This window comes from Panthera leo, chromosome A2 (assembly GCF_018350215.1).
Source record: "Panthera leo isolate Ple1 chromosome A2, P.leo_Ple1_pat1.1, whole genome shotgun sequence".
NCBI lineage: Eukaryota > Metazoa > Chordata > Mammalia > Carnivora > Felidae > Panthera > Panthera leo.
This window is the reverse complement of record NC_056680.1, coordinates 149,227,325-149,253,495: the sequence shown is the minus strand read 5'-3', so window position 1 is coordinate 149,253,495 and position 26,171 is coordinate 149,227,325. Positions and strand designations below refer to the sequence as shown.

The following is a 26,171-nucleotide window of genomic DNA, read 5'->3' as shown; positions in this document are numbered from 1 at the left end:
AAGATGGTACATTTTATTTCATGTACATTTCAACACAATTCTTGAAAATTCAGTGTACTCAGGAAGAGAGATAAGGGATAAAAGGAAACCACGAATAAAGCCTGAAGAAGACTAGTAGACATTTTAAAGGACATGGCAGGATTACTTAGGATGCTTAAGGTGGTATGTAGACCACAGAAGAAAAAGGAGAATACACTTAGAATAAAAGCAAGAAATAGGTTATGCTTTGTTAAAAAATAAAAAGTTTATCTAGTTAGAGACCTACATTGAACTATTTATGGGCAAAATGACATGATTTGCTGAACTTGCTCTAAATGCTTTAGATACTTTAAATGCTCTAAATAGCACACACAAAAAAAGTAGTGGGAATATAGATGAAAGAATAGCAGGATGCCGATAACTACTAAGGGTGGGTCATGGGCACCGGTAGATTCATTATTATATTCTACTTTTGTTTATGTTTGAATTTTTCACAATTTGGCTTTTTAAAAATGGAAGCGTCCATTATTAAAAGTGAATGTTGCAGGGCACCTGGGTGGCTCAGTTGGTTAAGTGTCCGACTTCAGCTCAGATCATGATCTCACTGTTCAGAGCAGGACAGAGCCTGCTTCAGATCCTCTGTTTCCCTCTCTCTGCCCCTCCCCTGCTTGCACTTTCTCTCTCTCAAAAATAAACATTTAAAAAAATTTAAAAGTGAATGCTTCTATATTTTGAGAAAGTGAGAAAGAGGGTAGTCATTAGAATTATGTCCCTGAGGAAATTGATGGGTACAATTTCTAGGGCACAACTGCTACCTGGGAGAGAAACATTTGGACTTCATTTTTAAAAATTTCAATATCCCCCAAAAGAGAGAGTAGTATAAGAAACCCTCTTAAATCCATCACTCAGCTTCAATAACTGGATTTCCTTTTGCTGTTAGGATTGACCAGTATTTAGAGTCCAGCAATAGCACTAGATGAAATGTTTATAGGCAGCTAATAATATGAATCTGTGCAGGGAAATCATGTTCTGAGGAAACAGAAATGATGCCTGAAATACCATGACTCACTTCTGGGTGTTGGTGGTCCAGCTAAATAGAAGACTGGATACTGTTTGTTTACCAAATTCAAAGAAATAATTTGGATATAAACCTGTCTGCCAGGATTTATTATGAATTTACTCCTCCCCTACTCTTCTCAGTCAGCTGAATCTCTGTATTTGTACCATAGCTCATCAGTAAATATGAACTCTTCCAGAACTGAAGAAGTCTGCCTAGATCTCTCACTATTCTCTGACAGAATTCATCTCATTTCCCACTTGGTAAGTTCAGTAAGGGGAAAGGACAGAATTCCTTCTGTAATAAACAGATAATGAAGCTAGGAATTTAGAGGAAAATGTACAGCTCTAAATGTATATATTGTAAAGAAAGGGGCAACAGAAAAGAATTAAAGACAAGTCCCTCTGAAATGACTTCAGTAAAAAAAAATTATAGAGTTTTTATTCGTATGTCATCAAGATTTATGAGGACATATGCCTGTAAGATAATGTAATCAGTAAGTGATGAGACTCTCAGCTCAGCTCAGGAAAGGCTGAATGAGGCTGAAAAACATAATTTTTAGTAGCTGTGGAGGGGGGGCACTGAAAAAAAACCTCCCTTTTTCAACAAAATTCCATGAAGACTACCTGTCTCCACTCTCTCTCCTATTTTAAAATATACTTTAATTAGATTTGTGCTTCTGTCATTCTACTGGAATTTCTCTGATCAAGATCCTGAATAATACTTCCATGTTGTAAAACCCAAAAGTAAATCCACTTCATTTATCAGAAGCATCAGACTGAGTTGATTATTGCCTCCTCTTTGATACACTTTCTTACTTAGCTTCCAGCACAACACATCCTCTTGGTTTTCCTCCTAGCCCACAAGGTGCTCCTTATGCTTCTTTTGTTGGTTCTTTTCTTTTTCTGATCAGTACTGGAATTCTTAAGGATTTGCTCCTTAACCCTCTTCTATTATCTGTACTCATTTAGAAGTCTTGTCTAGGTTCACACCCTAAAGTACTATCTTTATCTGAAAATTCCCAAATGTACATCTAGCCCAGACCTCTTCCCTGAACTCGACTCCTATCCAACTGCTTAGTTAGTACCTGTATTTCAGTGTCTGAAAGGCATTTCAAAACCAAGTCTAAACTGAATTGCTGCTCTGCCCTCAGTCTTTGCCATCTCAGCAGAGGATAACTCTACCCAGCTTGTTGCCCTGGAAACTAAAACCCTGGTAGTTCAACAGTTGTAAACAACTGTGAAACCCATCACCACAATCAAGACCTAGAAAATAACCCTAAAAGATTCCTTGTGTTCCTTTCCAGTCCATTCTTGCCTTCATTTCCTTCTCTATCCCTTCTTCCTCCAGGAAACCCTTATCTGTTTTTGTTTTTGTTTTTTTTTTTTGTCTCTGTGAGTTACTTTGCATTTCATATACATGAGATTTCATATAGCATTTACTTTTCTGTATCTGTCTTCTTGTACTTAACACAATGATTCTGAGATTCATTCATGTCATGTGTATCAGTTCATTACTTTTTTATTCTATAGTATGGAAAGGACACCAATAACAAGGGGGTATTGGGAATAAGGCAATTAGGTTTTTTTTCAAAGCTATATTAAACTGAAATAATTTTTTTCTGTAATAGACTCATATAGAAATTAAGCAAATATTTTTCAGAATCAGGAATAAAATGGCTATTAATCCTCTCTGTTTATAAAAGCAGTTCTCATAATCCAAACTTCATAGGATTTATTAATGATACAGTGAAAACAACCTTGGTATTTATTAAAATCTGAAACAATAAGAAAAAACCCAAAACACCTCCTCTTGGGATCCTTGTCTTCTCAGTCCAACTGGGAATTTGTGTGCTCATAGGACACTTGAAGGATGTCACTTTGAAACAGTTTCCATACAAATCAGTGCTCTTGGGCTGAATTATTTCCTGGATTGACTTCTCACCAGTTTCTACCAATTGTCTTTGTTGGTCTTTGCTGAGCCTGTGAATCTTATTTTGGGAGCTGAAAGAAATTGGTACTCAGATTTCAATGTCAACCACGAGCTATCTAATCAAGAGTAATGTAATGTATATTACACCTCAGAGTATGTAAAGGATTCTTACAGCTATTACCTGACTTGGAGATCTTACCAGTCCTATGATATAGGCAGGATGGCCAATGTTATCCCTATCTTATATCAGAGAGGGAGTATTAGAGAATCAGGATGGTTAAACTATTTTCTTAAGATCATGTAGCTAATAAGAGGGAGGGGCAGGTCTAGAATTCACATCCTGTAACTCGAACACTTTACTTTCTCCTATTTTGATATATCATTTGATTGCTTTCCATAGATATGATAACTAATATATTTTTAAAAATTGTTTTAGTTTGATCAATTCTAGATCCAAGTACAGGTATGCCTAAAGATGGTATCTTACCTAATTTTATAAGTTTTTGGGGCAGGAGAGCCTACATATTTCTACAGAACCCATTATGCTAAGTAGAAACCAAGTTCTTAGAAGAGTTGAGGAAGGAAGAAAGTACAGACCATGTTTCCTCTGTTGGATAAATTCAGTCGATCCTCAGATACTTACTCTTCCACTGCTTAGATGGTTGTTCATGTCACTGTTTCTAACTTGCCAAGGGGAATGGTGATATAAGTATTCCTGGCTTAGACAAAACTGCACAGTTTATCTGTTATCCCTGAATTCACTATCTATTCTTTTTCCAGTTTTTTGGTGCTAGTATTATATGTGTTTTAGGTACGAGTATCAAAAAATAGGTGGCCAGTGCTCCAACTGCTATTACAGATAGTAACACATTTGATAGTCATCCATTGTAAACTGTTAAATAATTACCTTATGCCAGAAATGTTTCTTTTCAAAAAGAGAAACTCAGATAATGCAATGATAAATGCAGAGAAATAAATGTCTAATTGTAGATTTTAAGGCATCCAATGGGGACAGTTTGGGAATACTGAAATCTCACAACGCTTCAAAATGCATCATGTAAACACTGCTACGTACAACACTGGCCTAGTCACAGATACTATGGAGAATATAAGGAGACTTCAATTAGCAATTGTTATAAAAAAGTTACTTTTACCTGTTGCTTTAACTCAAAATCAAAATCACATAAGCCAGAGGGAAAGGAGGAATGTAGTCAGGTGGAAGAAATCAAGTATAGTTCTCCTACCTCACATATCTTTTTAGAAGCCAAGAAGTAGCTCGTGCGGGTATTTTCACTAAAAAAGAGAGTATACCATAAAATTTCTAAATGGAGATTTAAAAAAAATTTTTTTTTTAACATTTATTCATCTTTGAGAGACAGAGAGAGACAGAGCGTGAGTGGGGGACGTGCAGAGAGAGAGGGAGACATAGAATCTGAAGCAGGCTCCAGGCTCTGAGCTGTCAGCGCAGAGCCCGACGCGGAACTTGAATTCACGGATTGCGAGATCGTGACCTGAGCCGAAGTCAGATGCTTCACCAACCGAGCCACCCAGGGGCCCCATAAATGGAGATTTTTTTAGAGATTAACAAAACTTGTTTTTACTTCTTGACAATTACCTCATTCATACATTTAATGGCTAGCTTAAATGAGCTTATTTTCAATTAATCTGCCATTGTTTCATCCAGACATGAAGTATACCTGTACATATTTCCCCTAGAAGCCTTTAAACTCTTTCAAGAGAACAGTAGACAGTAGAAATACCTATCCAATAATTGTCAAACAATTCAGAATTGAATATATATGTTTATATTTATATTTATATAAACATCTATGAAGGATGTTTGTCTACATGTATAGTAGACAGCCAACCTAGGACACAGCCATCCCAGACCCTCCCCCCCCCCCCCAAAATAGTATGTAATAGGTAGCTATACATCACATATATTATGATTTTCACAGTAAAATATAAAATAGGTATTTAAAATTAATATAACAGTCTATATTTCCTTTTCTGATATATAAACACTATGAAGCAAAAACAATTGGAGCAGTTAACAGTGGCAATTAGTAATTTATAGAAGAAATTAAACAAATAGTATGTGTGATAATAATATATTAATATCTTTGTTTCTGATACAGATTTTAGCTCCTTGTTGGATATTTAAATTTTATAAGCCATATTATTGTCTATTCTTAAGACACATAAATATTGACTTTTAAAAGTTGAAGGTAAATATAATGAGGCTAATAGATATTTCCTATATTTAATAAAAATTAACAATGATATGGTTATGTCCCATGATAAAATAGAGTATTTTTGCATTTTGTATTTCCTTTTCTGATAATACTCTCTGACCTCCCTGCAGCCTTTAGGACATCCCTCTTTTCTTCTGTGTAGTGGTAACACTGAACACATTCAAAGTCAAGTTCTCTCTCACTTGCAGGTCTCTTATCAAGCCCACTTTACACTGGTCCCTGGTGGCAGTCCAGTGCAATGACATCAAATTAGATAATCCCGTCAACAGAGGAGTTTGAACATGGAATACGATTTTACTTACTAGCAACAGCAGGTTTTTCAACCTGTAAAGAATTAGTTTCCAGCCCTTCAAAAATGTCCATCCACTTATTATCTAGTAGACTAGCTTTTTGGCATTCAGGCCGTTTGCATCTTTAAATTCATCATGTAGGTTCTGCATGTCTGGATTGTTCATTGTTGTTAGACACTGAAGCACACTGGATGTCACCATAAGTTAAACTTGGGGAAAATGTGTACTGTTTTTTTTTTTTTTAATTTTACTTAAACATTTTTTAAAATTTTATTTAAATTCAAGTTAGTTAACATATAGTGTAATAATGATTTCAGGAGTAGAATTTAGTATTCATCACTTACATATAACACCCAGTGCTCATCCCAACAAGTGCCCTCAAATGCCCATCACCCATTTAGTCTATCCCTCCACTCCTCTCCCCATCAGCAACCCTCACTTTATTCTCTGTATTTGAGTCTCTTATGGTTTGCCTCCCTCTCTGTTTTTATTTTTCCTTCCCTTCCCCTATGTTCATCTGTTTTATTACATTTCCACGAGTAAAATCATATACTTATCTTTCTCTGACTTACTTTGCTTAGCATAATACCCTCTAGTTCCATCCATGTTGTTGCAAATGGCAAGATTTCATTCTTTTTGATCGCTGAGTAATATTCCATTGTAAGTATATTCCACATCTTCTTTATCCATTCATCAGTTGATGGACATTTGGACTCTTTTCATAATTTAACTATTGTTGATAGTGCTGCTACAAACATTAGGGTGCATGTGCCCCTTTGAATCAGAACTTTTGTATCCTTGTATACCTGGTAGTGCAATTGCTGGGTCGTAGGGTAGTTCTATTTTTAATTTTTTGAGGAACCTCCATACTGTTTTCCAGAGTGGCTGCACCAGTTTGTATTCCAACCAGCAGGGCAAAAGTGTTCCCCTTTCTCTGCATCCTCACCAACATCTGTTGATTCCTGAGTTACTAATTTTAGCCATTCTGATAGGTGTGAGGTGGTATCTCATTGTGGTTTTGATTTGTATTTCCCTGATGATGAGTGATGTTGAGCATCTTTTCATGTGTCTGTTAGCCATCTGGATGTCTTCTTTGGAAAAGTGTTCATGTCTTTTGCCCATTTCTTCACTGGATTATTAGTTTTTTGGGTGTTGAATTTGATATTTATTTTGGGGCGGGGGCAGAAACTAGGGGAGGGGCAGAGAGAGGTGGAGAGAGAGAATCCCAAGCAGGCTCCGTGCTCTCAGTGCAGAGTCTGACTTGGGGCTTGATTCCATGAACCATGAGATCATGACCTGAGCCCAAATCAAGATTGAATGTCTAACTGAGTGAGCCACCCAGGCACCTGCAGGGAAAATGTTTTTATTTTTATTTAAAAAAAATTTTTTTTAATGTTTATTTATTTTTGAGACAGAGAGAGACAGAGCATGAACGGGGGAGGGGCAGAGAGAGAGGGAGACACAGAATCAGAAGCAGGCTCCAGGCTCTGAGCCATCAGCCCAGAGCCCGACGCGGGGCTCAAACTCATGGACCGCGAGATCGTGACCCGGGCTGAAGTCGGCGCTTAACTGACTGAGCCACCCAGGCACCCCGTAAATGTTTTTAAAGCACAGGGGTAATCTGAACTTAAACTGAAGGTGGATTTCAAATAAATTAGTTTTCATGGCTGTTTCATTTGGCTGCCCCTTCTGGTGACACCTTTGAGTTTTGAGTCAGTCTTCTTTCCCCCCAAATGTCATTTTCCCCCCCACTGTTTGAGTTTTTGTCACAATCTACACACAATACCAAATAGCTCAGGTGTAGTGAATCCTTTTCTACAGTCCTTGGTACTTCTATAAAGATCATCAAACAGTTTGAGAGAAAACAGAATGTAAATTATTTTACTGTAGTGCTTTCCTATATTCTCACATTCAAACTACTTCCAAATTAGAGGACATTCTTCTCCCACATGTCAAAAATGTGGTTTATTGGCAGACCAGCGTTTTGATATTTGACAACCATGATAGACATCTTGTAGGCACAGGTACAAGGAGGCTATCTTCTTGCATTCTATAAAGTTAAAAAATCTCGTTAAGTGTTTCTGAAAGTTTTGAGGAAATTAAAAAGTGACCCAAAACTTTCATTATGAAAGACTCAATATCACAGGATAGAAAATCACACTATTTTTTAGTATAAGGTGTGCAAGATATTTTAGAAGGTAAGATCTTTTCATTTTCTTTAGTAAAAGTTTATAGATGGAATGAAAGTTGCCAAATTTTACCTTTTAACTGCTAAGCATGCAGATGAATGATCAAAGTATAGTTTATATTTTGACAACACATTAACAATACAAATATTTATGTTTTCTGTGCTCCTGTTCTTTTTCCTCTCCTCCTGGTATTCCAATTATGTGTACTTTACATCTTTTAAAATTGTCCCACTGACCTTTGATATTCTTTGTTTTCCCCTTCCATGTTCCTCTTAGCATTTCAGTTTGGGGAGTTGGTCTTACCTATCTTCAAGCTCACTGATTCTTTCCTTGACCACTTCCAGTCCACTACTGATGAGGCCATCAAAGGCATTTTTCATTTTTGTTAGTGTTTTTGGTTTTTAGCATTTCATTTAGATTCTTCCTTAAATGCTTCCAGATCTTTGCTTATATTGCCCATCTATTCTTACATATTGGTTACTTTTCCCATTAGAGCTCTTAACGTTAATCATAGTTGTCTTTTTAAAAATTGTATTTAAGTCCAGTATAATTAACCTACAGTGTTATATTAGTATCATGTGTACAATAGTAATTCAACAATTCTATACATTACTAAGTGCTCCTCATAAGTGTAATCTTAATCCCTTTTACTTATATCGCCCATCCCCCCTCCATTCTATAACCATCAGTTCTTTATATTTAAGAATCTGTTTTTTTTAAAATCTTTTCTTTGTTCATTTGTTTCTTAGGTTGAACATATTAGTGAAATCATATAGTATTTGTCTTTCTCTGACTTATTTCACTTATACTCTCCATCTCCATCCATGTTGTTGCAAATGGCAAGATTTGCCACACACACACACACACACACACACACACACACACACACACACACACCATATCTTCTTTATCCATTCATCTGTTGATGGATGTTTGGGTTGCTTCCATATCTTGCCAATTAAAAATAATGCTTCAATAAACATAGGGGTGCTGCACAGATCTTTTTGAATTACTGTTTTCATATTCTTTGGGTAAATACCCAGTAGTGGAATTACTGGAGCATATGGTAATTCTGGTTTTCATTTTTGAATCTCCATACTGTTTTCCACAGTGGCTGCACTGGTTTGCATTCCCACCAGCAGTGCACAAGGGTTCCCCTTTCTCCACATCCTTGCCAATACCTGTTGTTTCTCATATTGTTGATTTTAGCCATTCTGACATATGACGGGATAGCTCACTGTGGTTTTGACTTGCATTTTCCTGATGATGAGTGATATTGAGCATCTTTTCATGTGTCTGTTGGCCATCTATATGTCTTTGTTGGAGAAATGTCTGTTCATGTCTTCTACCCATTTTTTAATTGAATATTTGTTTTGTGGGTTGAGTTGTATCAGTTCTTTATACTTTATATATTTTGGATACTAACCTCTTATTGGATATGCCACTTGCAAATACCTTCTCCCATTCAGAAGGTTATCTTTTAGTTTTGTGGATTGTTTCCTTTGCTGTGCAAAAGCTTTTTATTTTGATGTCTTAATAGTTTATTTTTGCTTTTGTTTCCCTTGCCTCGGGAGACATATCTAGAAAAATGTTGCCATGGCCAATGTCTTTCTTGGTGTAGACTTTCATAATGTAGACTTTTTATGGTTTCAGTTCTCACATTGAAGTCTATGTTTTCTTAGTGTAGACTTTTTATGGTTTCGGTTCTCACATGTTTTCTTAGTGTAGACTTTTTATGCTCTCTTAGTTTAGAATTTTTATGGTTTCAGTTTTCACGTTTAAGTCCTTAATCCATTTAGAGTTTATTTTTCTGTATGGTGTAAGAAAGTGGTACGGTTTCATTCTTTTGCATGCAGCTATCCAGTTTTCCCAGAACCATTGGTTGAAGAGACTGCCTTTTTCTCATTGCATATTCTTACCTCCTTTGTTGAAGATAAATTGCCCAAATATTTGAGGGTTTATTTCAGCCTTCTCTATTCTGTTCTATTGATTTATGTGTTTATTCTTGTGCCAGTCATACTGTTTTATTACTATAGCCTTGTAGTATATCTTGAAATCTGGAATTGTGATACCTTTACTTTTGTTCTTCTTTTTCAAGATTGCTTTGGCTTTTCAGGGTCTTTTGTGGTTCCACACAAATTTTGGTGTTACTTGCTCTAGTTCTATAAAAAAATGCTGTTAGTATTTTGATAGGGATTGTATTAAGTCTGTGGATTGCTTTGGGTAGTATAGACATTTTAACCATATTTGTTCTCCCAGTCCATGATCATGGAATATCTTTCCATTTGTGTCATCTTCAGTTTTTTTCATCAGTGTTTTATAGTTTTCAGAGTACAGGTCTTTCACCTCAATTATGTTTATTCCTAGATATTTTATTATTTTTGGTGAAATTGTAAATGGGATTGTTTTAATTTCTGTTGCTTCATTATTAGTGTGTAGAAAGGCAACAAATTTCTGTGTATTGATTTTGTATCCTGTGGCCTTATTGAATTCATTAATCAGTTTTAGTAGTTCTTTTGTGGAGTCTTGAGGGTTTTCTATGTATAGTAATATGTCATCTGCAAATGATGAAAGCCTACTTCTTCCTTATAAATTTGGATGCTTTTATTTCTTTTTGTTGTCTGACTGTTGTGGCTAGGACTGCCAGTACTATGTTGAATAAAAGTGGTGAAGTGGATGTCCTTGTCTTGTTCCTGACCTTAGGGGAAAAGCTCTCAGTTTTTAAACATTGAGTATGATGTTAGCTGTGGGTTTTTAAATATATGACCTTTATTATGTTGAAGTATGTTCCCTCTAAACCTACTTTGTTGAGGTCTTTTATCATGAATGGATGTTGTGCTTTGTCAAATGATATTTCTGCATCTATTGAAATGATCATATAGTTTTTATCCTTTCTCTTATTTATGTATCACATTGATTAATCTGTGAAAACTGAACCACCCTTGCATTCCAGGAATAAATCTCACTTGACTGTGGTGAATGATTTTTTAAATGTATTGTTGGATTTGGCTTGCCAGTATTTTATCGAGGATTTCTGCATGTGTGTTTATTAGACATATTGGCCTGTAATTCTCTTCTTTTGTAGTGCATTTACTTGGTTTTGGTATCAGTTTAACACTGTCTGCATAGAACGCATTTGGAAGCTTTCCTTCCTTTCTATTTTTTTTTTTTTTTTTTTTTTTTTGGAATAGTTTGAGATGAGTCAGTACTAACTCTTCTTTAAATGTTTGGTAGAATTTACCTGTGAAACCATCTGGTCCTGGAATTTGTTGGGAGTCTTTTGATTACTGATTCAATTTCACTGCTTATAATCAATCTGTTCAAATTTTCTATTTCTTCCCGATTCAGTTTTGGGAAGTTATAGCTTTCTAGGAATTGATGTATCTCTTCTAGGTTGTTCAATTGGTGGGCATATAATTTTTCATTATATTGTCTTATAATGCTTTGTATTTCTGAAGTATAAGTTGTTATTTCTCCTCTTTCATTTCTGATTTTGTTTGAGTCCTCTCTCTCTCTTTTGATGAAAATACTGGCTAAAGTATTCTCAATTTTGTTGATCTCAAAGAACCAGCTCCTGGTTACACTGATCTATTCTGTTATGTTAGATTCTATTTCTTCTCTAATGTTTATTATTAATCTTTCCTTCTACTGGTTTTGGGTTTGGTTTTGTTATTCTTTCTAGTTCCTTTAGATGTAAGGTTAGATTATTTATGTGAGATTTTTCTTGCTTCTTGAGGTAGGCCTATATTGCTATAAACTTCTCTCTTACAACAGTTTTTGCTGAATCCCAAAAATTTTGGAAAATTCTGTTTTCATATTCATTTATCTCCATATAATTAGAATTTTTTATTTTTATTTTTATTTTTTTTATTTTAGAGAGGGAGAGTGAGTGAGCAGGCTGGGAGAGGGGCAGAGGCAGAGAGAAGAGAATCCCAAGTAGGCTTCCTGCTCAGCATGAAGTCTGATGCAGGGCTCGACCCCACAACCTGATCTGAAATCAAGGACTGGACGTTTAACCGACCAAGCCATTCAGATGCCCCTGTATCCATATATTTTTTTGATTTCCTTTTTGATTTCTTGGCTGACCCATTCATTGTTTAGTAGCATGTTATTTAAGTTCCATGTATTTGTGTTCTTTCCAGATTTTTTTCTTGAGGGTGCTTTCTAGTTTCATAGCATTGTGGTTGGAAAAAATGCACGGTATGACTTTAATCTTTTTAATTTGTTGAGATTTGTTTTGTGGCCCAATATGTGATCTATTTTGGAGAATGTTCCATGTACACTCAAAAGAACATGTATTCTGTTGTTTTAGAATGGGATGTTCTGAATATATGTTAGATCCATCTGGGCCAATGTGTCATTCAAAGCCACTGTGTTTTTGTTGATTTTCTGTTTGGATGATCTACCACTGATATAAATTGGGTGTTCAGGTCCCCTACTATTATTGTATTACTATTTATTACTTTGTTACCAGCAGCTTTATGTATTTAGGTGCTAAATACCCATAGTTGTTATATCTTCTTGCTGGATTTTCCCTTTGATGATTACATAGTGTCCTTCTTTGACTCTTGTTACAATCTTTGTTTTAAAGTCTATTTTCTTCTGATATATGTATTGCTATCTCAGCTTTCTTCACTTAAATTTACATGATAAATGTTTTCTCATTCCTTCACTTTCAATGTGCATGTGTCTTTAGGTCTGAAACAAGTCTCTTGTAGGCAGCATACAGATGGGTCTTGCTTTTTCATCCATTCTTTTACCCTTGGAGCATTTACATTCAAAGTAATAATTGATGCTATTTTGTTACTTGTTTTATGGTTGATTCTGTAGTTCTTCTTTGTTCCTTTCTTCTCTTGTTCTCTTCCCTGATGGTTTGCTAGCTTTCTTTAGTAATATACCTGGATTCTGTTTTCTTTTTTTTTTTTTTTTTTTTTTTGCCTATCTCTTACTGATTTTTTATTTGTGGTTACCATTAGTTTTGTATGTAAATCTTATGTATATAACAGCCTATATTAAATTGATGGTTGCTTAATTTTGAACCCATTCTTTACTCCTCTCCCCCCATTTTAGACATATGGGATCATATTTTACATTTATTTAGTGAAGTCCTTGACTGATTTTATATACTTAATTTTATTGCTTTTGTATTTCCTACTTTTCTCACGCCTGCTTTATGGTCTTTCCTTCCCCTCAAAGACTCCCTTTTAATATCTCTTCAAGGCTGGTTTTGTGGTCATGTATTCGTTTAACTTTTATTTGTCTGGGAAACTCTTTATCTCTCCATTATGGATGATAGCCTTGCTGGGTAAAGTATAACTGACTGCTAGAATATTATTTTTATCTTTCAGCACTTGAATATATTATGCTGCTCTCTTCTGGCCTTCAAAGTGTCTGCTGAAAAATCAGTTGATAACCTTATGGGGCTTCCTTTGTATGTAACTGTTTTCTTTTCTCTTGTTGCTTTTAAAATTTTGTTATCATTACTTTTTGCCATTTTAATTACTATATATCTTGGTGTGGACCTCCTTGGGTTGATTTTGTTGGGGTCGTTTGTGCCTCCTGTACCTGGATTTCTGTTTCCTTCCCCAGATTCAGGAACTTTTCAGCTATCTCTTCAAATACATTTTCTGTTCCCATTTCTCTCTCTTCTCCTTTTGGGATTCCCTATTAATGTAAATGTTATCATCCTTGATGGTGTCATTGAGTTCTTTTAGTCTAATTTCAATTTCTATTATGTTTCTCTCTCTTGTTCAGCTTGATTGCTTTCCATTATTCTGTTCTGCAGGTCTCTGATCCATTCTTCTTCTTCCTCTAGTCTATTTATTCCAACTAGTGTATTTTTAATTTCAGCTGAGTTCTTCATCTCTGGTTGGTTTTCCATCTCTTTGTTGAGGGTATCACTGAGGTCCCTCCATGTTTTTCACAAGCCCAGTGAGTATCTTTGTGACCATTACTTTAAGTTCTCTATCAGGCATTTACTTACCTCCATTTTGTTTAGCTCTCTTGCTGTGATTTTGCCCTGTGCTTTCATTTGGAACATATTTCTCTGAGCCTATTTCTACGTGTTAGGAGTCAGCTGCATCTCCTGCTCTTAAAAGTAGTGGCCTATGAAGAAGGGGCTCTGTAGTGCCCTACAGTGCAGTGTCCCTCGTTCACCAGAACCTGGTGCTTGAGGGGTATCTATTTGTGCACCCTACTGTTGTGGTTGAGCCACTTCTGCCTCCAGTCTAGTCATCTGCTTTGGCTCTCTTTGCCTGTTGTGGGTAGAGTTTCGTCCCCGTGTTTCTGGTGTGCCAGTCGAGGCTGCCTTGGGCTTGAGTTGGAGTTAGACAAGGCAACTGCCAGAGATACTGTAGTACCAAACTGCTGGGCATTTTCTCTGTGTTGTCCTCTGAGAAGCTTTGGCTGGTGGATGGGCCCTTGTTGTTAGACTACATGTCTGCCCCCAGCCCATGGCTAGGGCCGCAGTTGGACTGGTGTATGTGCTTATTTTCCAGTCTCCCCTGGGTAGGGGTCACTTTGGAGTGGTGCTGGTCTCTGTCATGACTGCATGTATCCTTTCAGGCCAGTAGCACTGCTTTAGGTGGGTTCCTGTCAATACTGTATTGGAGGAGAATGCAGGGGCAGTTCATGTGGTGTTAGCAAGGTTTGTGCAGGTCTGCTGTGGGAGACAATCTAGAGCTAATGTCCGGTTAGAGGGCTGTGTTTGGAGGAGGATGTGGGGGTGGTGCACACCATTAGCAAGTTCTGTAGTGAGTGTTGGCACTATACTGTTTCCCACAGGTGTTCATGTGTCTAGGCTGGGAGGTGGGGAAAGGAAATGGCACCCACCAACTCTTTTATTCTCGGAGAAGTCTCCCAAAGATCTCTGCCCCTCTAGCACATGCTCTGAGATGAATAAATAAATCTCCCTCCTGTATACCCCATGCGTTTTTCAAACTGCTACTTTTATGCTGTATCTCAGTGAGGCTCTTGTGCTGTCTCTTTCAGGGTGTGGACTGAGTTTCCTATTGCCCTCCTGGCTCTGCCAGAGTTGAGTCAACTGATTTTTAAAGTTCCAGGGATTAAGCTCTGCTGATTATAAGAACTTGCAAAATTATGCCCCTCTTGTTTTTTTGCAGCTTCTCCAGGCCTGGGGTGCTTGGTGTGAGGGTCTGGTACTCTCTCCTTTCCACATTCATGGCATTCCTCCCTACAGCACAGTCCCACCTGTCTATTTAGCTCCTGACCTTGTCTCTGCCTTTCCTATCCTCTTTGATATGTCCTCTTCTCTACACTTAGCTATGGAGCGTCTGTTCTGCGAATCTTTGGTTTGTTTTCTGGGTTATTTACACTGATGTGGGTGTTACCTAGTTATATCCATGAGATGAGGTGATCAGAGGGTCCTCCTACTCCACTATCTTCCCTGGAAGTCTACATTATTTTCATATGTTAAAACAATCTTGCCTTTCTGGGATAAATTCTATTTGGTCATTGTGCATAATCCTTTTAATATGTTGTGGGATTCAGTTTGCTAGTATTTTGTCTTAATTCTTAATAGATTCAGATCTTGGTAAAGAAAAATGATTATATATTTGGCCCCTGGAATCCTAACAATTGCCTTCTTGGGAAACTTTGTCTCATACACCCCTGTCCTCAAACAACTCCTATGTAATCCTGTAACACAGCAAGTAGCATTTATCCCATTATATTTCTGCTGTCTCTTTACCTGTTTGTCACTTTCTGCTTCTTGAGAACAGACTATATTTCCCTTTGTATCCTAGTATCTAGTACAATCTTTGACTAGTATAACTTGACACTTCTGGGAAGCAGATAGCCATCAGATCCTTAAAAAAACATGAACAAAGATGGAAAGGAGATTTTTTACCAAAGACTGATTATAAGAGAGTGTCTGAGACATAGAGGAATACTGTTAGGAAGGTTAAAATATCAAGTGAGTTAAGATATGAATAAATATTTGGCACAAGAATAAACATTCAGATCAATGGAACAGAATAGAGAACCCAGAAATGGACCCACAAACGTATGGCCAACTCATCTTTGACAAAGCAGGAAAGAACATCCAATGGAATAAAGATAGTCTCTTCAGCAAGTGGTGCTGGGACAGCGACATGCAGAAGAATGAACCTGGACCACTTTCTTACACCATATACAAAAATAAATTCAAAATGGATGAAAGACCTAAATGTAAGACAGGAAGCCATCAAAATCCTTGAGGAGAAAGCAGGCAAAAACCTCTTTGATCTTGGCTGCAGCAACTTCTTACTCAACACATCTCCGGAGGCAAGGGAAACAAAAGCAAAAATGAACTACTGGGATCTCATCAAAATAAAAAGCTTCTTGTACAGCAAAGGAAACAATCAGCAAAACTAAAATGAGAGAAGATATTTGCAAAGGACATATCAGATAAATGGAAAATCTATAAGGAACTTATCAAACTCAACACCCAAAAAAATAATCCAGTGAAGAAATGGGCAAAAGACATGAATAGACACTTCTCCAAGAAAGACATCCAGATGGCCAACCGACCCATGAAAAAATGCTCAACATCACTCATCATCAGGGAAATACAAATCAAAACCACAATGAGATACCACCTCACCCCTGTCAGAACGGCTAACTTTAACAACTCAGGCAACAATAGATGTTGGTGAGGATGCGGAGAAAGAGGATCTCTTTTGCATTGTTGGTGGGAATGCAAGCTGGTGCAGCCACTCTGGAAAACAGTATGGAGGTTCCTCAAAAAACTAACAATAGAACTACCCTATGACCCAGTAATTGCTCTACTAGGCATTTATCCACAGGATTAGGTGTGCTGTTTTGAAGGGACACATGCACCCCCATGTTTATAGCAGCACTATCAACAATAGCCAAGGTATGGAAAGAGCCCAAATGTCCATCGATGGATGAATGGATAAATAAGATGTGGTATATATATATACAATGGAGTATTACTTGGCAATCAAAAAGAATGAAATCTTGCCATTTGCAACTACATGGATGGAACTGGAGGGTATTATGCTAAGTGAAATTAGAGAAAGACAAAAATCATATGCCTTCACTCATATGAGGACTTGAAGAGACAAAACAGATGAACATAAGGGAAGAGAAACAAAAATAATATAAAAACAGGGAGGGGGACAAAACAGAAGAGACTCAAAAATATGGAGAATAAACTAAGGGTTGCTGGAGAGGTTGTGGGAGGGGGGATGGGCTAAATAGGTAAGGGGCACTAAGGAATCTACTCCTGAAATCTTTGTTTCACTATATGCTGACTAATTTGGATGCAAATTTAAAAAAATAAAAAATAACATAAAAAATATTTAAAAAAAAAGATATAAATAAATATTGACAACAAGATGTAAATTTTAATCTGGGTGCCTGGGTGGCTCAATCAATTTAGCCTCTGACTCCTGATTTCGGTTCAGGTCATGATCTCACGGTTCATGGGTTTGAGCCCTGCGTTGGGCTCTGCGCTGACAGCGTGGAGCCTGCTTTGGATTCTCTTTCTCTATCCCTCTCTCTCTGCCTCTCCCCTGCTCACTTTCTCTCTCTCTCAAAATAAGTAAACTTCAAAAAACTTATAAAAAAGATGTAAATTTTACTTAGCTATATTCAGAATGAAAATCTATCACAATTTTTAAATCTGATCTGCTGGGATTATTTTAATGATAATCATCCTGAGTGATGACAAAGAGCAGAATCCCTCAGCTCTTAAGTTGCTTCTGTCTTTTCTATCAAATAGAGTTTTCTTTTCTCTAGAAAGAGGAGACTAAATATTGGTAAGAGATGACAGAAGTCAAAAGGCTTTGAATGGGTTATTTCCAGTCCCAGACATATTACATCTCAAGTAAGGGAAAATTTTACACATAAGATCACAAAACCACTGACAACAATTTTTTTTTTTTTAAGAATTCAAGGAAGGTACTCTCTGTTCTTGCTAAATGTCTAACTTGTCACTTAAGACTGCATCATAATTTAAGTATCAATTTCTTCAAAAAAATATGCCCTGAGATTTCTAGGCTGGATCTGATCCTCTTTTCTGAACAATCTGAGCAATTTGTGCAAATCATTATGACTTTATCTAACTCTTATTGTAATAAACTGTATATGAGTCTTACTAAAATTTGATACTTACTCCTTAAGTGATGAGTAGCTAATGTAGTTGAAGAGAGGGAGAATTAAGTTTCAAGCACAGGAGATGGCATGAGGAAAGGCAAAAAGGTAAGACTGATTTTGAGGTTACAAGAAGATTATCTTTGCTGAAGTCTAAAGTAAAAGGCAGAGAATGGCAAGAGGTAAAACTGGAGGGGTAGTCAGGAGCCAGTTCGTTGCAGTTCTTGTAACATTATGTTATAGAATCTGGTTTCTGTGCGGTAGCTAATGGTTGTCAGAAAATCTTTTTCTTGGGGCGCCTGGGTGGCTCAGTCGGTTAAGCGTCTGACTTCGGCTCAGGTCATGACCTCACAGTTTGTGAGTTCGAGCCCCACATTAGGCTCTGTGCTAACCACTTGCTCAGAGCCTGGAGCCTGCTTCAGATTCTCTGTCTCCTCTCTCTGCCCCTCCCCTGCTCATGCTTTGTCTCACTCTGTTTCTCAAAAATAAATCAATGTAAAAAAATTAAAAAAAAATCTTTTTCTTTTGAACTAACAACATTATCAAAAGAAAGAAAGCTAGTCAGGATGAGTAAGGGTTGGATGGGCTAGGTCCTAACTACTTGGCCTTTTGCCATCTCTCATTTATAGTCTCCTAAGTGGTGAGTCGCAATGTATGGTCTGCTAATTGCCAACATCAGAATTATCTGAAGTGCCTTATAAAAAATGTAGATTCAGGGGCTGACAACAAAGACCAGCTCAGAATCAGAAGCTGGGGTTTCCATAAGCTCCCCAGGTAATTCTCATGTACATTAAAATTTTAAAGCCAAACATTCTATAAGACAACTGGCCCATGATCTTCAAAAATGCCAGGGCTATGAATGAGAAAGAAAAGCTGAGTGGCTGTTCCAAACTGAAAGAGAATAAAGGTATGTGACCTTTAAATGCAATTTGTGATCCTGAATCAGGGAGAATTTTTGCTCTAAAGGATGTTACTGCTACATTTGGCAAAATTTAACTGTAGTATATAAAATAGTATTGTATCAAAATTGAATTTCTTGATTTTAATGTAAGACACTGTTCTTGTTCTTGGAAAATATGTATTGAAATTGTTTAGGAATAAACATGTCTACAAAAAATGGGTTGGGGAAATATAGTTAGGTATAGTTCTTCATACTATTCTTGAAATTATTTTGAAATTAAAAGTTAAAAAAAAAATGGGTGCCTCGATGGTGTAGGCAGTGAAGCGTCTGACTTTGGCTCAGGTCATGATCTCACAGTTTGTGAGTTCAAGCCCTACATCGGGCTCTGCACTGACAGTGCGGAGCCTGCTTGGGATTCTCTCTTGCTGCCCCTCCCCGACTTGTGCTCTCTCTCTCTCTCAAAATAAATAGATACACTTTAAAAAAATTAAAAAGAGAAAGCCTAGGGGCACCTGGGTGGCTCAGTCGGTTGGGCATCCGACTTCGGCTCAGGTCATGATCTCACAGTCTGTGAGTTCGAGCCCTGCGTCGGGCTCTGTGCTGACAGCTCAGAGCCTGGAGCCTGCTTCGGATTCTGTGTCTCCCTCTCTCTCTGCTCCTCCCCTGCTCATGCTCTGTCTCTCTCTGTCTCAAAAAAAAAAAAAAAAAAAAAAAAAAAGAATTAAAAAATATTTAAAAAAAAAAGCCAAAAAAAAATTTAAGTCTTAGGACTGTGCCAACTTCAACCACTATTAGGAAACTGGTATTACTGAAAGGCTTTACATACTAGTTTTACATAATCTGATTGGTGTTTTTGATCACTTTTATGGTAGTAAGAAAGACGGAATTAGGATGACAATATTGGTGGCAAGAAAGCCAATTAGAAATCTCTTTGTAAACAGGTGATGAGTGAAAAGAATGATGACATAATAGGAGATACAGAGATCATGAGGTAAAATCAGTTGGATTCAGTGGCTGGATCCGAGGGATGGAAATGAAAGGAAAAAAAAGACTGTCATGTTTCTAGGTTAAAACGGGTGGTTCTGTATCTAATACTGTGACCAAGGTTACAAAGAATACAGGAGGAAAAGCATTTAGTGTGGAATTAGATGAATTTGAATTTGGATACGTGGGACATCTCTGTGGAGATGTTTAGGAGAGAGTTAAATCCAAGAGTTTAAAGCTCTGACAAGAGGTCAAATGTAAATAGAGATATGTCCATCTGTATACGCACACACTAATATATATATATAGCAAGTACAATGACATGACACACTTAAGATTGAGAGTTCATGAAAGGCTAAATCTAAGATGATTTAATTTAACAGGAATAAATTTAAGACCCAATAAATAAATAAATTTGGTTCAATAAACATTGAATCAAAATGCCAATTGAAGAAGTAGAAAATGGAGGAGACAACACTGAGCAGCAGCAAACTTTATACGTTTGAGTGTATATAAATGCAATTTATCAATGTTTTAGGCTAGTTTCCAAAAGAACAGATGCAACCTTAGACTGCATTAATGGGAATCTAAGGTGTAGAAAGAAGCAAATGAAAGTGATGATTTGTTGTACACTCATTAACTGGCGTCTACAGTGCTGTGTTCAGTTTCAATCAAGCTTGAACAGTGACAGAGTGACAGGAAAGAAAAACATGTGGTAAAGGACTTGAATCATGCTGTATTATGGATGGCTGAAAGAAATGGAAGGAAAGTTTCAAGGAAATAAATGATTGCTTAAAAAAAATACTTAACATCTATGTGGAAGAGACGTTGCATTTTTCAAGGAGAATCAGGGAAAATCAGAAATATTTACCTTTAAGGTTACTTCACTCTTGGTTTTGTGTAATTAAAGAGGTGGATGAAATTTATAGGGACACATGTTTTTAGCTTAACAGAAAAAGGATGTTCTCAATGCTATAGCTCTCAGGCAACAGAATGAACTGTACAATTGGGTAAACTACTTGTCACCAAGTGTCCTCACTCAAAGGTTGGATGAGGCTGGATACTGTAATGAATAGGTACGACTAGAGGACTCTCAAGGTTTCTCTCTTTAGGATTCAATGTGATGGGAATGAAGAGATTAGATAATGAGATGAATATTCTTTTTGTTTTTTGAACAGATAAAATTACAAGGAATCAAATTGACATATAATGAATTTCTACTGGCTTCCCTTACAAATTTCTTGGGCTTGAGAGAAAAATAAAAATTTGAGGTCATAATTTCTGGGAAGGCGAATTGCTTCTTGGCTATCCATTTTGAAGATAAGCTAGTTATTTACATGTAGATTTTGATCAGGCACATATGGTTAAAAAGCTCACATGTAGATTCATTATTGCCTCTATTCCTATTTTACTCACCTAAACCTTGATTAGGGAATGGTCTTCTGAAATAATCAAATATACAGTCATCTGATACATCAGGGTTTGTAGCTAGAAAAGATGATAAAAGATCATTTGTAGCATGAAAATAATTTGAGTCTTTTACACTTCATATTTTTTATCTTTTTCTAAACAAAAAGGCTAGAAGATAATGTAAATAGCTTAGCTCAATTAGCACAGTTCTCAAATATTATGAATTTTTGTTACATTTTTGCTTTTTATTGTTAAAGTATAAAAAAATGTCCATACTCTTTAGGTCAGCAATTCCTTTCTAGGAATCTAGTATAAATAAATAAGAATATACACAAATATAGAGTTTTAAGGTCTTTGTTATTGTTTGCAATAGAAAAAAATGTAAGCAAAAGTGTTTAACAGATACAATGGAATACTTTGCCACCACTTAGTAACATGTAAAGAAGTTTATAATATACTTGAATTTTAAATGAAAATGTAGATTGCAAAACAACATGAACATTCTGTGATTAATAGTATGTGCACAGATGTAGAAAAAGATCTAAAGTAAGTATTCTAAAGTGTGCTTTTCAGTTCTAATTTTTGATATTAAATTTTCAACAGAGGAATGAATATATATAAAAAGTGATTTGCTTGGGGGGCGTCTGGGTGGCGCAGTTGGTTGGGCATCCGACTTCAGCTCAGGTCATGATCTCATTGTTCGTGAGTTCGAGCCCCGCGTTTGGCTCTGTGCTGACAGCTCAGAGCCTGGAGCCTCCTTCGGATTCTGTGTCTCCCCCTCTGTGTGCCCCTCTCCCCCATTCACACACACACACTCTCTCTCTCTCTCTCAAAAACAAAGATTAAAAAAAAATTAAAAAAAAAGTGATTTGCTTGGATGATCACTATGAGAAAGAGTAGTTAATTTAAAGTTCAAATCAATTAACCACATTAGTTATAATAGAATTTTCCCCTTTCCTTGGTGTGGTTCTTATTTCCATTTCTATTTCCAGTTAGCTTGCTAGATCATAAACTAAATGGATATATATACACATGTATGTATGTGTGTGTGTGTGTATGTATATATATATATATATATTTTTTTTTTTTTAATTAGGTCATCTCAAATAGAGTCAAGTTCATATCCAATTTAGCAGATTCTAGTAAAAGTAAATGGTCCATAATTTTATTTCCCTCCTGGGATCATCCTCTATTAAATTATGAAATGAGAGGAACAAGATGGTTTTTATAACAAAATCCCTATATTCTGTTTGGGGAAAAATCTCTCATATCAGAGAGATCCCTCAAGTACATGGCCCACTCACTCCAACCTTCTGTTCTTTGCACTTTCTTGGAGCCCTGTCTAGACTACTGGCATTACACCTGTAACACTGCACTTCATTTATTTACTTGTTTTTCTCCCCCTATTAAAGATGAGCTCCTGGGGGTAAGAAATGGTAATAGTATACTACTTAATGTCCCTAGCACCAAGCACAGTGGTAACCTCAAAGCTGTGGCACAAAAGTGTTGAATAAATGCATTAATTGGCTAGAGAGAGTACAAGCAGAACATTACCTTTCACATCAGAATTTGATTGTTTGTGTCTTTGCACTAAATGTCCTTTATCACAAACCTAATGGAACACAGAACCAGAAGGAAAACAATATATTATAAACATGAAAAGGAAGTATATTTCCTGTATCATCTTTGGTATTGTAGTTTTCAACATTTCTCATTTTATCCTCATAGGTTTAGAATGGACAAAAATACCTCTTAAAACAGAGCCTTCTAATACCTTTCATAACACTACTTTTCTCCTGCAACAATGAGTAGAAGAAAATATTGATATGGTTATTTTGGCACTAAAGGGAGTTAAAAATCTTTTTCACTTCATAAGAATTTATTTACAATGAGAGACAAAAAATGGATGGTTATAATCTCACTTATTTAAATAAAGATGTAGGAAGATAATATGAAATGAGTGAAAACATATAAAATTGTATGAAAATGTATAATTGATTACAAAACTGTACTTATATAAAAAAGACGAAAAATATTTTGTAGAAGTCCATAGTAAGGAAGAGCATACACATATTGTTTTCTACCTTGAAAAAGGAGTTGCCAATAATGACCAGGTACACTAAATGAGACACAAAACACTATAGAATTGTAACAGCTAATCTTGAATAGTCTACAAATCATGTAACCATGAAAACACTTTAAACTTTTGTTTAAAAAGTTTCCAAACTTTTGTTTCTGCATCTGTGGTATGTGGATATTATAAAGAGCTTTCTGAACGGGCATTAGAAAGGGGAAAAAAAACCTGAGGACATCAATATTTTTTTGCCAACATGTTATCCATATCAACTCATGATGAAAAGTGGACTACGGAGTAGTTAAAAACTAAAATCCCCCTTTTTTGTAGATAAAATTGGCAGCAAAAAAAAAAATTGATAGAATCATAAAAATGAGAGGAAAGTACAAAAATAAAAACTTGATTGCTGAAGGCAGAGAGAAAGGAAATATTCTAGAAAAAATTACACAAAGTTAAAAGCAATACTATATAATCAGAATTTGGAGAGACAAGATGTGAAATTAGGCTAGAGAAATTCACTTGTGGTAAGACTTGATTCGATGAACTCCATGTTATTTTTGGCCCTCTTCCCTTCGTTGAAATGATGCTATACGCCATTATAAACTATTCCATTCATCCTATAGAAAATCACCAGGCCAGTGTCCTTCCTTATGAACATGATCTCCCAATTCTAACCACAGTAATCTATAATTGTTTGTTTTTGCTTAAGTCTTCTGAATCAATTATTGAGAATGTCCAGGTATGAAATATAGTTACCTAAAATACTTTAAAAATAACTTACAAATATTGTTTTCAGGATGTATGGATATCTTACAAACAATTAAGAAACACTTCAGAGCATGAATTTAGGTTGTCCTTAGGCATTAAACTCAGTTAAGATGACACTGTTCACTCTTTTTGCCAAAGACTGTTAAAATAAATTTCAAGATCAATGGCTAAGAACTCCTATTAGCTTATAAGAGCACTTATGTATGCAGCTTTTCAAATAACCAAATGATGATTGTTTTCCATCTGGAAAATCCAACATTAAATACAGATTATGATTTCATAACAATTTTGAAGCTCCAATCAACCAAGGGGAAAATACATAAATATTTTAATGTAAAGGAATTTACTATATTTTGCCTGAAATATAGCTTGGGTAGAGGAGAAAAGCCACTATGTGGAGATGTTTATGAAGAGTAAATATGTGTCTGACAAAATCTACGTACAAAACAATAAAAAAAAAAATCTCCCAAACAAAATCTACCTTGGTTATTGGGTTCTGCAAATGACTTAACACATTGAGATCAATTAGAGAGTTTGTTTACCAAAAACTTTTTTATAATCTTGGCCCTCTCCCAAGCATACTCACATTGCTTAGATTGCACAATTTACAAACAAGAAATCAGATACCAATATAAAAATATGCGATATTACATAACAATGTGCTTTAAAGACTAGAATTAAAAATTTATGAGGAATACACACAAATGAGTGCGTGCATCCTGATAAAATCTGAATAATCGCTGTGGATTAGATCAACATCAGTTTTATGGTGTCGATATAGTATCATGATACACGCAAGATGTTAACAATGGAGAAGTCAAGGATGCAGCAGAGTTCCTACACATATTTCAAAATAAAAAGTTCTTAAAAACTGTTTTTGTCTGATTCTCCCCAAAGGCAAAATTTCTGTCCTGTCTCTGGAGCTGGGGGTGGGGACAATGGCACTCTTCTCTCAGTGACACCCACTTTAGGAGTTGAGCTGTACGTGGAAAGAGGGCAGCAGTCTCAGGTCTTCTCTATTTGCCTCTAGTGTGATATCACCATTTCACAAGCTAAGGTAAGGGTGATTAGGGCCAAAATATTCTGGGTAATGTGGCACCCCAGGCAGAATCTCTGTCTCCTGAATGGAGCGTGGGTAGAAGAAGGGAGCCCCCACCTCTTGGCTGCACTCACTCGGAACTTAGCCCCAGCAACAGGTAGCTGGAGGCGGGATAAGAACTACTGATGCCCCGCCCCTTTTGGGAAGACAGCCCTCTGGCTGGCGTGAGTGGAGAGAGGGGGCTCTGTGTTCTTGGCTGTGCTGGTCTGGGGTGGAGATTCAGTCTCACTGAACTGGGAGGGGGAGGAAGGAATCTTGCTTCAAATGCCAAAAGCTCTTGCTGTTTTCTTTTTACCAAATTTTAGGAAATTTTCACAAGTAGATGTTTTTCATTTGCTATCTGCCCTTAGGGCAATGGTTGTGTTGTTTGTTTTTAATATCACCAATTTTTGTTAGGTGAATGAATTTGCAGAGCTTCTCATGCTGTTATGGTAGAAGTCAATCTCTCAGCACCATCTATTCTTACACTCTTGTATTGCCATTTAATTTTTCTTCATTTTAATTTATCTCTTCTAGTTATCCTAGATGTATCTTTGTAAGATACCTCAAATACTTTTCAGAGTAAAGTAAGTAAAAGTGAAATTTATAGCACCTATTAATAAAATCCACTTCTCATCTGTCAAGGTTCTCTTATATTTTTATAAACAGAAAATAACATAAGCAAAGTTTTAATCACTAACATTTCCCAGGGCAAAAATTTGGGGATAGAAAGTGTAACAGGAAACAACTTGCCATTCTCTTACAACCATTTTTCAAAAACTGTTAAAAACCAGGTCAATGAATACCTCTGGTTCTTCTCTGGTATTTTGATTACTTGCTATGGTAGAATTTCTTTCCTTCTTTGTTTTCAAGTGTTTTTTCTTGTTTTTTAGCTAAGTAAAAGAATCATACTTGAAATCAATATTTAATCAACACACCAAAGACGTATATATGTGGACATAAAGCTATCTTGAGACTTCCACTTCTAGGAAGATAAAGTACTTCTTCTATCCCTCCCACTAAGTACAACTGAAAATCCTGGGTATTCTACACAAAACAAGCATAAGAGGCCCTAAAAAGCAGAAAGAAGAAGGTAGACTGGTGAGGGACTTCAGGAGCAGAGGACGGAAGAATAGTG

At 36.3% G+C, this 26,171-nt stretch overlaps 1 protein-coding gene across 12 annotated transcripts in view; it reads right to left on the bottom strand.

Moving 5' to 3' along the window:
- AGBL3 (AGBL carboxypeptidase 3) overlaps window positions 1-26,171 on the bottom strand; it is a 71,201-nt gene that overhangs the window by 6,565 nt on the left and 38,465 nt on the right. For 7 of the 12 annotated variants that reach the window (XM_042925321.1, XM_042925365.1, XM_042925386.1 and 4 more), the window contains 5 exons: window positions 25,840-25,926; window positions 22,668-22,725; window positions 21,120-21,191; window positions 4,213-4,261; window positions 2,843-3,039 (listed from right to left, as the gene is read on the bottom strand). In XM_042925321.1, the coding sequence (XP_042781255.1) occupies window positions 2,843-3,039; window positions 4,213-4,261; window positions 21,120-21,191; window positions 22,668-22,725; window positions 25,840-25,926 (463 nt within the window). Of the gene's footprint in view, window positions 1-2,842; window positions 3,040-4,212; window positions 4,262-21,119; window positions 21,192-22,667; window positions 22,726-24,866; window positions 24,935-25,839; window positions 25,927-26,171 lie in introns of those variants that run through there. The other 5 variants (XM_042925379.1, XM_042925374.1, XM_042925403.1 and 2 more) reach the window with 4 other exon arrangements.